General features: G+C 40.2%; 1 protein-coding gene and 1 long non-coding RNA gene across 4 annotated transcripts in view; one reads left to right on the top strand and one right to left on the bottom strand.

Moving 5' to 3' along the window:
* Positions 1-16,863, bottom strand: part of dacha (dachshund a) — a 259,029-nt gene that overhangs the window by 54,508 nt on the left and 187,658 nt on the right. Inside the window, exon 4 of one of the 2 annotated variants that reach the window (XM_049466752.1) lies at positions 2,935-3,087. The exons of the other annotated variant lie outside the window; for it this stretch is intronic. Within the exon in view, the coding sequence (XP_049322709.1) occupies positions 2,935-3,087 (153 nt within the window). The remainder of the gene's footprint in view (positions 1-2,934; positions 3,088-16,863) is intronic. 2 annotated transcript variants of the gene reach the window in all.
* On the top strand, positions 82-2,747 carry LOC125782500 (uncharacterized). 2 transcript variants are annotated; one of them, XR_007425204.1, is made up of 3 exons: positions 82-637; positions 1,331-2,017; positions 2,179-2,747. It is a non-coding gene; the product is annotated as an uncharacterized LOC125782500 (long non-coding RNA). The 2 variants fall into 2 exon arrangements; XR_007425205.1 differs by having other exon boundaries at positions 88-2,017; positions 2,179-2,590; positions 2,665-2,720.

Genomic DNA, 16,863 nt, shown 5'->3' with positions numbered 1-16,863 from the left:
GAGAGAGAGAGAGAGAGAGAGCGAGAGAGAGAGCAATACAGTTCAGAATATAATTCTTCTTCTTTCAGCTGTACATTAGCAGAGATTAGCACTGTTTAGCATGGTGGTGGTGTATGAGGTGTTAGTGAGTGTTGAGCTGGTGGTACAGTGAGTGGATCAGATACAGCAGTGATTAGCAGTGATTAGCGTGGTGGTGGTGGTGTATGAGGTGTTAGTGTGTGTTGAGCTGGTACAGTGAGTGGATCAGATACAGCAGTGATTAGCAGTGATTAGCATGGTGGTGGTGTATGAGGTGTTAGTGAGTGTTGAGCTGGTGGTACAGTGAGTGGATCAGATACAGCAGTGATTAGCAGTGATTAGCATGGTGGTGGTGTATGAGGTGTTAGTGAGTGTTGAGCTGGTACAGTGAGTGGATCAGATACAGCAGTGATTAGCAGTGATTAGCATGGTGGTGGTGTATGAGGTGTTAGTGAGTGTTGAGCTGGTGGTACAGTGAGTGGATCAGATACAGCAGTGATTAGCAGTGATTAGCATGGTGGTGGTGTATGAGGTTTTAGTGTGTGTTGAGCTGGTGGTACAGTGAGTGGATCAGATACAGCAGTGATTAGCAGTGATTAGCATGGTGGTGGTGTATGTGGTGTTAGTGAGTGTTGAGCTGGTGGTACAGTGAGTGGATCAGATACAGCAGTGATTAGCAGTGATTAGCATGGTGGTGGTGTATGAGGTGTTAGTGTGTGTTGAGCTGGTGCTACAGTGAGTGGATCAGATACAGCAGTGATTAGCAGTGATTAGCATGGTGGTGGTGTATGAGGTGTTAGTGAGTGTTGAGCTGGTGGTACAGTGAGTGGATCAGATACAGCAGTGATTAGCAGTGATTAGCATGGTGGTGGTGTATGAGGTGTTAGTGAGTGTTGAGCTGGTACAGTGAGTGGATCAGATACAGCAGTGATTAGCAGTGATTAGCATGGTGGTGGTGTATGAGGTGTTAGTATGTGTTGAGCTGGTGGTACAGTGAGTGGATCAGATACAGCAGTGATTAGCAGTGATTAGCATGGTGGTGGTGTATGAGGTGTTATTGTGTGTTGAGCTGGTGGTACAGTGAATGGATCAGATACAGCAGTGATTAGCAGTGATTAGCATGGTGGTGGTGTATGAGGTGTTAGTGTGTGTTGAGCTGGTGGTACAGTGAGTGGATCAGATACAGCAGTGATTAGCAGTGATTAGCATGGTGGTGGTGTATGAGGTGTTAGTGAGTGTTGAGCTGGTGGTACAGTGAGTGGATCAGATACAGCAGTGATTAGCAGTGATTAGCATGGTGGTGGTGTATGAGGTGTTAGTGAGTGTTGAGCTGGTGGTACAGTGAGTGGATCAGATACAGCAGTGATTAGCATGGTGGTGGTGTATGAGGTGTTAGTGAGTGTTGAGCTGGTGGTACAGTGAGTGGATCAGATACTGCAGTGATTAGCAGTGATTAGCATGGTGGTGGTGTATGAGGTGTTAGTGAGTGTTGAGCTGGTGGTACAGTGAGTGGATCAGATACAGCAGTGATTAGCAATGATTAGCATGGTGGTGGTGTATGAGGTGTTAGTGAGTGTTGAGCTGGTGGTACAGTGAGTGGATCAGATACTGCAGTGATTAGCAGTGATTAGCATGGTGGTGGTGTATGAGGTGTTAGTGAGTGTTGAGCTGGTGGTACAGTGAGTGGATCAGATACAGCAGTGATTAGCAGTGATTAGCATGGTGGTGGTGTATGAGGTGTTAGTGAGTGTTGAGCTGGTGGGTACAGTGAGTGGATCAGATACAGCAGTGATTAGCAGTGATTAGCATGGTGGTGGTGTATGAGGTGTTAGTGAGTGTTGAGCTGGTGGTACAGTGAGTGGATCAGATACAGCAGTGATTAGCAGTGATTAGCATGGTGGTGGTGTATGAGGTGTTAGTGAGTGTTGAGCTGGTGGTACAGTGAGTGGATCAGATACAGCAGTGATTAGCAGTGATTAGCATGGTGGTGGTGTATGTGGTGTTAGTGTGTGTTGTGCTGGTGGTACAGTGAGTGGATCAGATACTGCAGTGATTAGCAGTGATTAGCATGGTGGTGGTGTATGAGGTGTTAGTGAGTGTTGAGCTGGTACAGTGAGTGGATCAGATACAGCAGTGATTAGCATGGTGGTGGTGTATGAGGTGTTAGTGAGTGTTGAGCTGGTGGTACAGTGAGTGGATCAGATACAGCAGTGATTAGCATGGTGGTGGTGTATGAGGTGTTAGTGTGTGTTGAGCTGGTGGTACAGTGAGTGGATCAGATACTGCAGTGATTAGCAGTGATTAGCATGGTGGTGGTGTATGAGGTGTTAGTGTGTGTTGTGCTGGTGGTACAGTGAGTGGATCAGATACTGCAGTGATTAGCAGTGATTAGCATGGTGGTGGTGTATGAGGTGTTAGTGAGTGTTGAGCTGGTACAGTGAGTGGATCAGATACAGCAGTGATTAGCATGGTGGTGGTGTATGAGGTGTTAGTGTGTGTTGTGCTGGTGGTACAGTGAGTGGATCAGATACTGCAGTGATTAGCAGTGATTAGCATGGTGGTGGTGTATGAGGTGTTAGTGAGTGTTGAGCTGGTACAGTGAGTGGATCAGATACAGCAGTGATTAGCATGGTGGTGGTGTATGAGGTGTTAGTGAGTGTTGAGCTGGTGGTACAGTGAGTGGATCAGATACAGCAGTGATTAGCATGGTGGTGGTGTATGAGGTGTTAGTGAGTGTTGCTGAATAAATAATTGAATAACTGCATTAGTAAATAAGTGAATAAATGAGTGAATAAGTGTATTAGTAAATATGTGAGTGAATGAGTGCATTAGTGAATAAGTGAGTGAGTGAGTGAGTGAGTGAGTGCAGTAGTGAATAACTGCATTAGTGAATAAGTGGGCGGAGCAGGGACTCACGGTTGGCGAGGAGGTGGCTCTGCTGTAGGGAGGTGAGGTGGGAGCCGGTCAGGCCGTGCTGGGCGGCGAGGCTGGCGTGTGCCAGGCCGTGCTGGGCACCGGAGGAGGGCGGGGACTGCAGCTTCTCCTTATCCCAAGACGACTCGCTGCCACCTGGGCCGAGAGACGGGGGCGGGGGATGGGACGGGGGGGACAGGGGACAGGGGGGGACAGGGGGACAGAGGGTCTTTTAGGCCATGACTCTTATCTTCACCAAACTGGACTTCAGAAACACCTGAGTGACCTCAAAGACTCCGCCTACATCCCATTCACTATTCTCCCTACACAATAGGAGTGACGAGGGGAGAGAGCGCCACCTACTGTACCCACTACTGTACCGCCCAGAGAGAAACAGCCCCACCTACTGTACTCTCTCTCTCTCTCAGACTCCGGCTGCTGATGGAGAAACAGGTAATATGATATTTAATTAGCAGAATTCCAGCTACAGCTAACGAGAAACTGAGAAGTGTTTCTCAGTGTTGCGAATTTGTGAGAGAAAAGGACAGACAGCAATAGATAGAGAGGGTAGAGAGAGAGAGTGAGAGAGGTAAAGACAGAGTGAAAAGGAGAGAGAACAAGAGAAAACGTGAGATAGAGAAAGAAAGAAAGAAAGAAACAGATAGAGGGACAGTGAGAGACAGAATGAAAGCAAAAGAAAAGAGAATAAGAGAGAGAAAGTGAGAGGAGAGAGAAACAGACAGAGAGAATAAAAGAGATAGACAGACAGTAAGAGAGAGGTAAAGGCTGAGAAAGCGAATTAGAGAGAGAGAGAGAGAGAGAGGTAGAGGGAAAGAGAGAGGTAAAGAGAGAGGTAGAGAGAGAGAAAAAAGTGAAAGAGGAGAGGTAGAGAGAGAGAAGTAGAGAGGTAGAGAGGTAGAGAGAGAGAAAGGTAGAGTGAAAAAGAGAGAACGTGAGATAGAAAAAGAAAGAGAGGGGTAGAGAGAAAGAGAGAGAGAGTGAGAGAGAGCAGTAGAGAAAGAGGTAGAGAGAGAGAAAGAGAGAGAGAGAGAGAGATAGAGAGAGAGAAGCAGAGAGAGAGGTAGAGAGAGAGAAGCAGAGAGAGAGGTAGAGAGAGAGAGGTAGAGAGAGAGAGAGAAGTAGAGAGAGAGTGAGAGATAGAGAGAGAGAGAGAGGAGTAGAGAGGGGTAGAGAGAAAATGAGAGAGAGAGAGAGATAGAGAGATAGAGAGAGAGAAGTAGAGAGAGAGTGAGAGATAGAGAGAGAGAGAGAGAGAGAGAGAGAGGAGTAGAGAGGGGTAGAGAGAAAATGAGAGAGAGAGAGAGAAGCAGAGAGAGAGGTAGAGCAGAGGAGAGGAAATCATTGTCTAATTCTGCTTATTAAGCAGCGCAGGTCCTGCGAGTGATCCAGCAGATGGTGTTTTTGCAACAGATTGCAGTGAGTGATTCTTTTAATAATAATGTGAATTAAATTCTTCCTCTGTAGAACGCTGGAGCTGATCATCAGGGAGCTCTTGGAACGAGTGAGAGAAAACAGGCAGATAAGGTAATGTGAGCTCAAACACCTGAGGCCATGTGAGCGTGTGTGTGTGTGTGTGTGTTTACAGTTTGTGTGTTAGGTTGGGAGATGTATGTGGAGGAAATGCTGTATGGATGTGTTGATGTATGAGCACTAAAAAGACATCAAATTTCATTTTTACATTTTAGAGATTTTAAGTGATAAACCAACACAAAGTAGCACATAATTGTGAAAACGTGAAATGAAAATGATACATGGATTCTGAAAAGTGTAATATGCAAAAGTATTCAACCACCCCCCCTATATCAATACTCTATCCATTTCCTGTGAATCAGCTGAAAGAATTTTATGAGCCTTTTGGATACTTCTCCCTTATTGTGACATCACAATAAACCAGGAAACCTGCATAGAAATACACTGGCTCCACCCCTTCACCCATTAATGCCCAACAGAACCCCGCCCACTAGGTCTTCTAGCTGAAGACATGTTATTTCGGTCTGCTGGTTGAAAACCTTTGAGAGAACAAAGCACAATTAGCCAGCAGACTTCTTCTGAGGGAGGGATCTGTACCTACTGTATGTGGCAAGTGAGCAGATGAGGGAGATGTAAGAACTTTCATATAATACGTTTAATAACGTGCTTTTATCACAGTTAAGCATGAACTTGTCGTAAACACTCAGCGTATATATGAGGCGTGGCCAGCAGCAGCGTATTTGCATAAAAGTGACAGAGCCCTTAAACGTCTCGTTCTGAAAAGGACAGAAACTGGTAGGAATAAAACTGAATAAAACCTTCTCTCAACTTTTAATTCTTATTTTAGTTCTTCTCTTAGTTCTTTCTTTCCTATTTTGTTTCTTTCATTATTTTCTATTTATTTTAATTATTATTAATTAATTTATTTAATTTTTTTGTTGTACTATGTAAAAGTTTTAGTTTTAGATGAATTTTAACAGTTTTTGTTGTATTAATCATATCTTCTTTTGATCTTAATTTCTCATCAATTAAACCAGGTTTTATGATTTTTTTACTTACTTTTATTTTTTATCTATTTTTATATTTTATATATTGTTATTTTAAAATGATTAAATGTAGTTTTTAATTTCTTTATCATGTCAATCTCTGTATTTGTAAATGTTCGGCTACATTGAAAATGAGGGTCGCCCTCAATGTACTTCCGAGTTAAAATAAAGGTTGATTGATTGATTGATTCATTGGTTGACTGATTAATTGACTGATTGACTGATTGATTGATTGATTGATATGAGAGTCATTTTGTATAAAGAAGTTTATGAACATGTTTTGTATAAAGAGGTATAGTATGTCCCCTTTTATATCGTTGTGTAATTGGTCTAAAAGTCTGAATCATCTTTTGCACTATAGACAAACCGAATGATGGTTCAACTTATCTGCATTTTGGTGTTTTGGACCGGGGTTTTTGGCACTTTTCACACCTGCTAGTTTAATTCAGACCAAACAAACTGAAACACTAAAAAGAACAGACATGAAAGTCTATCATATTTACTCTCTACTTTTTCTGAGTGCTGTTTCACTGTAGCACTCGCTAGACTCCTGTGTAGAAATGGGCTCTTTTTCATTAGTCAATATTTCCCATTGTGTGGTTCTGAAGAGTGACACACGTTCTCACAATAGACCCGGTGAACTGATATATTCCATTCTGCAGATATCATCCAGCATTGAGCTGAAAACACGAAAAATAAGCTGTTCTGAAACCAAATTGCTGCAATTCAACAAAAGAAAGTGTAAGTATGTGTGTGTGCGTGTGTGCGTGAGAGAGAGTGTAAATGTGTGTGTGTGTGTGTGTGTGTGTGAGAGTGAAAGAAAAGTGTTTGCACTGCAGCTTCCACTTGACCTTTCCGTGCTCTTGTCAAGTGTAATGGTAATTAACATAAATGCAAACTAATGATAAGCTCTGAACTTCAGCAGTTTAATCCAGGACACAACTCCAAGCTAATGGCTCAGAGTGTAGGTGTGTGTGTGTGTGTGTGTGTTTGAGTGTAAGTGTGTGACAAAGGTAGAATAGACTATAGATACTATAGTTTAATAAAATACTTCTGTAGAGTTTGTAGAAGTATCAACTCAAGCTTTTTACTTTTACTCTTTCAGTAAAAATGTTAAAAAAAAGTACTGGTTTCAAAACTACTTAAAGTATAAAAGTAATTTAAGGAGAAAAAATAACAATGCCATTAAGAACAAAAGCTTAGGCCACGCCCACAGAGTCCTATAGTGCACTGCCTCCCCCCTCCCTCCCTAAAACACATTTACAGGGTTGGTTTACAGGGTGTCAGAGTGTCTTTGCTGTCGTAACGACAGGAAAAGTACACCTTGCTCTGCTCGAAACACAAAGCAAAAGTCATGTACTAATTCTCTTAATTAATTAATCATGGGTGTGGTTAATTGTGGGCGTAACGTGAAATAATAAACCAATCAGAGTGTCTCTTTAATTAAGAGTTCATCATTCTCTTTAAGAGTGGAACCAGGTGAGCTCTGACGCATTTGGTGGATTGCTATTGTAACGGTGCAGCTACCTGGACGTGTCCAACAAACGCTTCTCTTCTCAGCAGTGGAAACTGAGCTGCTGGTTGACGCTGTGAAGGAGCTCCAGCAGCTCATTTACGGGAACAGCAATGTTATTTTATTTACTATTCTGTTTATTGTTCATTTAAAAGTTGCCGAGATAGCGATGAACGTCTGACTGTTAGCGTCTGTCTAGGTTGTATTCAGTCAGTGGAGCTCCTGTGTTTTCTGTTACCAAGATAAACAAGATAAAACTCCAGAAATGTACCTGAACACACCTCATTTCCAGAACACCACGCCCATCAGTGTAGATATATTCAGAAGATCTGCTGCTGTTTAAACCAGGCAGGAGGAAAATAGGAGTTAAAACAGATATATGAAGTGTTTTACTTCATTACTTCACGGCTCTGCTGTGTGATTTTCCCTCCATTCAGGTTTTAAAGTCGTTTCTAAATATCCCGACTCTCCAGAAGACGAGCGAAACACTCACACCAGTAAATCAGCTCTCCCTCACTTTACTGCCGAACCAGTAAGTCTCCGGTTTGACCTCTGCGACGGGCTAACGGCTGTGGGAGTTGGACGCGCGAGTGTGAGCATGTGTGAGACGCAGTATATCACAGTGAGTGAGGAGATCAACTATCTACGGCTCTGGTGCTGATGGCCCATTTGGGCTCGGTCCAAGAGCTCCTCTAGTCTTGGCTGCTAGAGTAATTAGCCTAAAAGTGGTGCCAGCCAGGGAAGAGTGTGTGTGTGTGTGTGTTAGAGAGTGTGTGTGTGTGTGTGTGTGTGTGTGCGCACCCTGCCCAGCTGTCAGTCATGCTTTAAGAATGTGTCCATCACTGCGCTGCTCCTTAGCCACACGCTGACAGAACTGGTTAACAGCATCCTTTTTAAAAAGCCCTGTATAATTACGCCATGCACGCACGGACACACCACCACTGATACACACACACACACTTTATCACACACACCCTCTGGCCTGATGCACGGACAGCACAAGCACACCCATCACTGTTAACCTATGCTACTCAAATATACTTCTATTAAAATAATCTGTAATTTATAGTTTTCCTAATCAAAACAAATAAAAAAAATAGAATATCGTTGAAAAGTTACTTTACTTCATTAAATAACTTCAAAATGTGAAACTCGTATATTGGACATTTCATTGGAGAATGAAACTGAAACCCTCGTCATCATTTTAGTGTGGGATTTTAGGTTTCATGGCTAAATTGGAGCAGCCTGGTGGTCAATCTTCATTAATTGCACGTTATTGCACCAGTAAGAGCAGAGTGTGAAGGTTCAGTTAGCAGGGTAAGAGCACAGTTCTGCTCTAAATACTGCAATGCACACAACATTATGGGAGACATACCAGAGTTCAAAAGAGGACAAATTGTTGGTGCACGTCTTGCTGGAGCATCTGTGACCAAGACATCAAGTCTTTGTGATGCATCAAGAGCCACGGTATCCAGGGTAATGTCAGCATACCACCAAGAAGGACCAGCCACATCCAACAGGATTAACTGTGGACGCTGTAAGAGGAAGCTGTCTGAAAGGGATGTTCGGGTGCTAACCCGGATTGTATCCAAAAAACATAAAACCACGGCTGATCAAATCACGCAGAATTCAATGTGCACCTCAACTCTCCTGTTTCCACCAGAACTGTCCGTCACCACAATCAATTATTGTGCTCTAAAACCAGGTGTTTCAGTTTCATTCTCCAACTCCTGTACTTTAAGCGTTTGTTTTTGACACCACTTTAAAATAAGAAAATAAGGTTCCTTTATAAAGAGACTAATTAGGTTACAAACTTTTAGACAGTTATAACACATAAACAGAAAAGGTAACAGCGGCCTGCTGTGTACCAAATAGTGATTCCACATTTATATAAGTATAAGAATAAACCGACTTTCTATATTATTTTGTTAAATAAAATTTTAAAAAGTTTATTTGAACTGTTGTTTTTTTCTATTTATGTGTTGTAAGTGCACCTCTTTGTAAACTATGGCTTACAGCCATTAATAACCCAAAAATCAGTGTCTCAGAAAATTAGAATATTATATAAGACCAATTGGTACTTTCGACAGTGTGGGCTATTCGGGGTTAGCAGCTACAAGCTACAGGCCTATTATACTCACCTCTGAATGGTGAAAGAGCTAGCGCTTAGTGTGGTTAGCAGATAATGCTAAAGCTGCTCCAGCAGTGCTAGCTGGGGTTAGCAGCAGGCTACAGGCCTATAACACTCACCTCTGAACGGTGAAAGAGCTAGCACTTAGCGTGGTTAGCGGTTAATGCTAATACTGTTCCAGTCTGGGTGCTGGAGAACTAAACTGAATCTCCTGTATAACTCTGTACTTCAGTGGAGCCGATTTTCTGCTCCTTAATACCTGACTGATAGAATTCATACATAAGGAGCACCGGATTATAAGCAGCTCTGATGATTTTTGGGGAAAGGGTTTTAAGTGCACTTTATAGTGCGAAAAATATGGTATACAGAGTACAACACTGCTATCTAGTGGTCACAGTTAAATCACAACAAAAAATGAACCACTTCTGACACCAATCTTTACACCTAAGCTTACAATTAAATACCGATACTGTATATACAGTACTGCAAAACAAACAATCGCATTACTTCATTATATCAATATTTTCTTACACCCTTATTGCTCACATCGTCTCAAACAGAGATGCACCAATACGATATTAAGATGGGAAAATTTCAAGTAGGATTTCAAGTGCACCTTATTGTGTGAAAAATACAATAAATAAGAGCTAATCTACAGTTACAGTAGATACAGAAATCACCAGCACCGTAATCTGTTGTACCCATACTGCTCTGTAATTAATCTACAGTTACAGTAGATACAGAAATCACCAGCACTTTAATCTGTTGTACCCACACCCAAAATCAAATGTTCATCTAAATGTAAAAGTTTGGCTGACCAACACTTCCTCTGGCCCTCAATTCCAGCCCACAGTTTCCTCCTCCTGATGTTTGGTGATACAGGAGCATCTATGAGGGAAGAGTGTGTGAATAATCCAGCGCTGGCTAATCCGTTAGCATGGAGCTCACCACAGCACTGCTCTACCAAAGCTCTTCAGATACGGAATGGAAATAATCAAAGAGAACAGGAACTGTTTGTGGAGAATCTCGTTGGCTTTGATCAGGGAGATAAATAAATATACTGAAGCTGGGTCTGGGTGGATCGCTGCTCTCGTGGCCCAAAGAGCCGGACTGGTAACGCGCTGTTTGAACCGGTAATGGACGGAGGTCTTTGGGCTCTCTTTGAAACGGTTGACTGTGTTGATGTTGAGTCGGTCGTGGCGTTTATAAGCAGGAGACGAGTAAACAGAGCCAGAACACATGTTTACGTCTGTAGATGTATCTCAGGACAATGATCACACAGGAGAACCTCCACATGTTTACACCACAGCAAACAAGATGCTAGGTAGATGTCCTGCTCCCACACTTCAGTCCTGAAGGTCCTGGATGATCTGGTCCACATGGAAACACATATCAAGAGTCATGATTCCATGCATGTCGCTTATACGGTGATATTGCATTATCTCATACATACATACAATTACACTCTGGATATATGTAGATATAATTGTATAACTCTTCGGGAAGGCTTTCCACAAGGTTTAGGCGTGTGTTTATGGGAAGTTTGGACTTGGATGAGAATGGCTGGGCCACATTTCTTCCCTCTAAGTCATCTTAAAGGTGTTCTTTCAGGTTGTGGTCAGGACTCTGTGCAGGTTCGCTCATTTGTCTTTATGGAGCTTGCTTTTTCCTCAAACTGTTCCCACAAAGTTGGGAGCACAAAATAAATTGTCCAAAATCTCTTGGCATGCTGAAGCATTAAGAGTTTCCTTCTCTTAAACTAGGTGCCTAAGTCTTAAAAACAACTAAACACCATAATAATAATAATCCCCCCTCTACCAAACTTTACACTCAGTACAATGCAGTCAGACAAGTACCATTTTCCTGATATCCTTAATATCTCAATATCTCAATGTCGTATTGGTGCGTCCATATTAGAGACCAAAATATCAAAGTATTGCAATATTTAGTTTTGCAATACTGTTTTGTATTTAAAAAAACAGTATTGACATTTAATTACTAGCTTAGATGTAAAGATTGGTGTCAGAAGTGGTTCATTTTGAGTTATGATTAAACCGTGACCACTAGATAGCTGTGTTGTACTCGGATATTAGATCCATACACTCTACTTTTATTTAGATTTTATAATTGTGTTTTTTATATTTGAAACATTTTGAAATAATTTGAAACTACTGCAATATATTGTGATGTTTACGGTATTGCAATATTTTGCAATATATTGAATTGTGACCGCTGTATCGTGATAAGTATGGTATCGCTAAAATGTAGCCAATACACAGCCCTAGATAGCAGTGAACCACATTATACAATACACTGTATACTGCATTTTTCACACTGTAAGGTGAACTTAAAATCCTTTAATTTTCCCCAAAATCATCAGAGCTGCTTATAATCCGGTGCTTCTTATGTATGAATTCTACCAGTCAGGTATTAAGGAGCAGTAAAGCCACTCCACTGAAGTACAGAGTTATACAGGAGATTCAGATCCCCGTTTAGCAGTTAGCCGCTAATGCTAATGCTCTAACCTTAGTGCTGGAGAAATTTGGGAATCTGAGCTTACTGTAAAATAAACGGAAGCACTTTATTCACCCAAATAAATAATTACCCAGTTTTCAGGAAATAAATCTGTGTAGACATTAACATCCAGCGCTCATTTAACTTTAAACGAAAGTGTGTTTTTAATAATTTAGCTTTGTTTACCTAAATTAGCTTTGCTTTACTTAACTTAGCCACCACCTAGTGACCAAACCTGCTGAATTAGAAGGGAAACATGGCGACACCCCTGTTCCTTACTAGTGTCGCATATAATGCACCTTATAATCCGGTGCTCCTTAAGTATGAATTCTACCAGTCAGGTATTAAGGAGCAGGAAAGCCACTCTGAACACTAAAGTACAGAGTTATACAGGAGTTCTCAAGCACTGAGGCATGGCTAGCGGTTAGCTGCTAATGCTAATACTAATGCTTATACCTTAGTGCTGGAGAAATTTGGGAATATAAGCTTACTGTAAATAAACGGAAGCACTTTACTCACCCAAATAAACAGTTTTCCGCAGAGAAAGAATTTAGTTTTGTTACTTAGTGTAGCTTAGCTTAGCTTTACTTAGGCGAGACCTGCAGAATTAGAATGAAAACATGGCAACACCCATGTTCCTTACTAGTGTTGCATATAATGCGCTTTAAAATCTGGTGCTCCTTACAGTGCGAAAAATAAGCTATTTCTATTATAGTAGTATCCTGTAGAGGATTGTATATACATCTAGATGTCTCAGTGTTACAGAATTACATTAAAACATATTTAAACACATTAATCTTTAACAATTCCAGACACGTTAAAAACACGAATGCATCAGATTGTACTATCTATCTGAACTCATCCCTGATTCCACATGAACACGTATCCGGAGCTGAGGAACCCCGCGGTGCGGTCCAGACGGTCTCTTCATCACGTGCCGAGTTCCAGGATACAACACAATTAAACACCTCATCAATAAGAGCCGCGCTAGATCTGAAACGCTCAGACGCTGAAACGCTGGCCACAGAGCTCGGTCCAAGCGGAGCGGCGCTCTCAGAGGAGCAGCGGAGGAGTCCGGCGAACAGAAGAACAGAGGAAGAGAAGAAGAGAAGAAGGAGGAACATGGCCTCGCTTTGGTTCCACCGCATCTACTTAAAGCTAAACATACTGCGCAACACACAAACACGCATTCATTAATATCATTACACCCACAAACCCTCACATAAACACACACACTAGCACACACACTAACACACACACACTGTCCGGGAGCACATTAACAGCTTGTAGCGGGTGCGGGTGGAGGACGGCACGCTGGCACTCTGTTTGTCATATTTCTTGTGGGCCTCGCCATCTGCCGGGGTGGCATTTTCATGGCTGTTTACCCTGACTCCCGCCAAGGAATCATCTGCCGGCGCATAATGCCGCCCCGCCAAAGAGGAAAAAAAAGAGGGGAGGATTAAGTTGGTAATGCAACTGAGACTATTGCTAATTTGGTGTAATTGGGAAGAAATGAAGATAAATGAGGGCGAGGGATGGAGAGGCAATCAGTACGGCAGGCAGTACAGCTGTGCTTTTGGCCAAACTTACCCCCCCCCCGTTCTCCTGTTCCGCAGCCCCCTCACCCATCCCTCCGTCCGCTAAACCTCCCCCCCCCCCCCCCCACACCGTCTCGCCCCCCCGTCTCGCCCCCCGTCTCAACAAGGTACGGGCAAATCCAAGCTAATGACAAATATGCTCAGCTAACACCAGCATGAGCGCGGCTCTGCGGCGGATTATCGGGGGTTCTGCTGTTCCGGGCCGTCCCGGGCTCGGGTTATAAATGTGAGACGAGCTGAAGAGAGAGAAAAGCGTTATGGATAACCACCCCGCTTCGGCTCGGCTAATGCGAACAAACGAGCGCGAAAATCCGATCTCGACGCCTCGATTTGTGCAGCACATTAAAAAAAATGTTTACAGCAGAATATTACTGAAGTCTGTTTTTGTTAGACAAGCGAAAGGTAAAAGAAATATCAATTCTGTGACGTTTGTTTCGTTTTGCAATACTGTATAAATCAATGGTAATGGAGAAATCCAGTGTGAAATGGTGCAGTAGTTTAGATGTAAAGAATGGTGTCAGAAGTGGATCATTTAATGTTGTATTTAAACCCTATGTTGTAATCTGTTGTAGGATCCTACTGTGTAAGATCCAACACAATATGTATTTCATCTTGTTCTTGAAAATGCTTTCAAAGTTCTGACTGACCTTCATTTCTTAAAGTAATTTTGTTCTTTACTTTGTTTTGTTCTAATTTGAGTTTGCATTAAAATATATACGTCATAATTTATATATTATGTAAAGGTGAAAGAAATATCGATATTGTGTTGTTTGTTTCGTTTCGCACTGTATCAATTTTCAACACCTTACCAATTGTTAATGGAAGAATCCAGTGTAAAAACTGTGTAGTAGGTTATATGTAAAGATTGGTGTCAGAAGTGGTTCACTTTATGTTGTGTTTAAACTCCGCCCACTAGACCGCAATTATGTAATCTGTTGTAATTCTTCTTCAGATCAATTTACCTTCATTTCTTAAAGTAATTTTGTTCTTTACTTTGTTGTGTTCTGAGTTAAGTTAGCAACACATTAAAATGTTTAAAACTTAATATTAACAGAGGTCTTGTTTTGTAATGCATGTTGTAATTATCAATATTGTTTCCTATGTTAAAACTGTATCAATTTTCTAAAACACAATATCGAATGTTAACAGAAGAATCCGGTGTGATATGGTTTAGTAGGCTAATGCTGCTGCACCCAGCCATAGTGCTGGAGAAACTTTACTGAAAACTGACCGGTTTTCCGCTCGTTTGCTTTTAAAAGAAAGTGTTTTATTTAAGAATTACAGTTTTGTTTAGTCAGGTGCTCCCTCCAGCTTCCCCAATTCAATGTAGGCATCACATTAAAAACTTTTAAAACTGAATACTACTGCAATCTTGTTTAGTAATGAATGTTAGTAGTTCAGTGGGTGAAAGAAATATCAATACTGTGTCGTTTGTTTCGTTTCACAATACTATATCAATTTTTAAAAACACAATGCTTTTAGCCGATGCTCCCAATTAGCGACAGTGGCATTGCATTGCCCATGCAAAGAAATCTTTACTCTATTTTACACTATGAATGAAACTATTTATATATATATATATATATATATATATATATATATATATATATATTTTTTTTTTTTTTTTTTCAGCAACAGCTGGTATTTGTTCATTTCCACAGAATTTATTTTGCAATCTGTTCCCTTATCTTACCTATTCGTTTTTTGCTTTCTTAGTTAATTTATCATGACTTTATTTTGAGATGGATTTGCTCAGATAAAATGGATAAATCTGGCCACTCTTCAGACTTCTCAGCATGTCATAATGTACAATATAGTATTTTAACAATAACACATTTAATAAAATCTATACCGAGGCCAAATAATGCCATAATGTTAGGTAGGTAACTCAGATGTTACTATGCTAGTCCTGTACAGCTCTTAACCATAATGTTAGCATGTTGCCAGGTCCTGTGCAGAATATTCATAATTATTCACATTCATTTTAATTAACTATAAACTGTCCTCTAAATATGATGCTAATATAAACAATCACCTATCAGACTCCACAATATTATACAGTATTATTCAGTATTATACAGTATTAAAATAAAATAAAAAAACGCCTGTGTTTCTATAGGCACGGGAAGCCTGGGGTTTTGGGTGTGAAAAAGCTATTTACATGCAATAACAAAATAATAATGAAGACACAACAGGGAGGGCAAAGAGAAAATATTGAAATCATCAGTCATTAATTCTCTCCCAGAACAATGAGAAAACAATCCACCAGAGGCCCGGTGTAAAAATGTTTGAATTGAAAGTGAAAATGATTAAAGAGCTCTCTTAATGAAGTGTTAATTGCTGTGAGGAGTCGGATGAAGGTTGGAGGAGAGGAGCGAGGAACGCTGCGCCGCCGTGCGCTAACATAAACCCGGGACAGGGAATTATCTCACGTGAAGACGGACCAGAAAAACATGAAAAAACTCCACTTCCTGCCATTTCTGACCATTAAAAACAAAAACTATTTCACAAACAAGGTGATCTAACAAGAAAAAAGGATATAAGAGAAATTATACTCAAAATACATCAACATAAAGCTTCTCAATATGATTCAAATAAATGTATGTATATACAATATATAACACAATGTCAGTCAGTGTAATGTTCAGTTAAATAATTGGAGAATCAAAAAAATTGGTTTAAAACTTTTGTAAAGAAAAGAATCATAATCTGATTTTCAGGAACATTTTTCAAAAAATCTGATCATTATAATCCAACCTACTTTGTAGAGGCAAAGAAGCAAAATTGAAGAAAAAAAATCAGATAGCTTAAATTAATTCAGGTAAAATTACTATACTAGTCCTGCACAGCTTCTAGCCATAATGTTAGTTTAACTCAGGTTATGTTATTATACTGCACTACTAATAAAGATTCATTTTCTCACTTCAGGTTGTGAGAGGCAGAAATGAGAAATATCAACAAAAAATGAGAAAAAATAGATAGATTAGATTAATTCAGGTAAAATTACTATACTAGTCCTGTACAGCTCAAAGCCATAATGCTAGGTTAACTCGGCTAATATTACTATACTATACTGCTAATAAAGACTCATTTTTTCACTTTAGGTTGTGAGGAGCAGAAATGAGAAATATCAACAAAAAATGAGAAAAAATAGATAGATTAGACTAACTCAGCTAATATTACTATACTATACTACAAATAAAGATTAATTTTCTCACTTCAGGTTGTGAGGGGCAGAAATGAGAAAACACAAAATTTGAAAAAAAAAAAAGATGAAAAAAAACATGTATTGTTTTTTTAATATATTGAATAGACACATTATATACCTTTAATGTCCTCAATAATAAAATAAAAAAGTATTAAATACTTAAGTATTAAAGTATTAACTATTAAATCACAGTTTTTTTTCGTAACAGTTTTATATATATTTTATATTTTGGTGTCTCATGTGTTTAAGGGCGTATGAAACCTTAGATTTAGGGAATCATTTATAATGTTTATAATGTACTGCTCTTAATTCACATTATCATGCTGCTATAGCAAAACTATGCACTCTGGACTTCATGTTGCTGCTACCTGTCTACTCTCCCTATTTATTTTATTGTGTTCTTTTATTTTTGTTATCTTATTTTATCTATA

This window comes from Astyanax mexicanus, chromosome 17 (genome assembly GCF_023375975.1).
Source record: "Astyanax mexicanus isolate ESR-SI-001 chromosome 17, AstMex3_surface, whole genome shotgun sequence".
Classification (NCBI taxonomy): domain Eukaryota; kingdom Metazoa; phylum Chordata; class Actinopteri; order Characiformes; family Acestrorhamphidae; genus Astyanax; species Astyanax mexicanus.
Note: the sequence above shows the minus strand (reverse complement) of the source record. Positions and strands in the feature narration are given on the sequence as shown.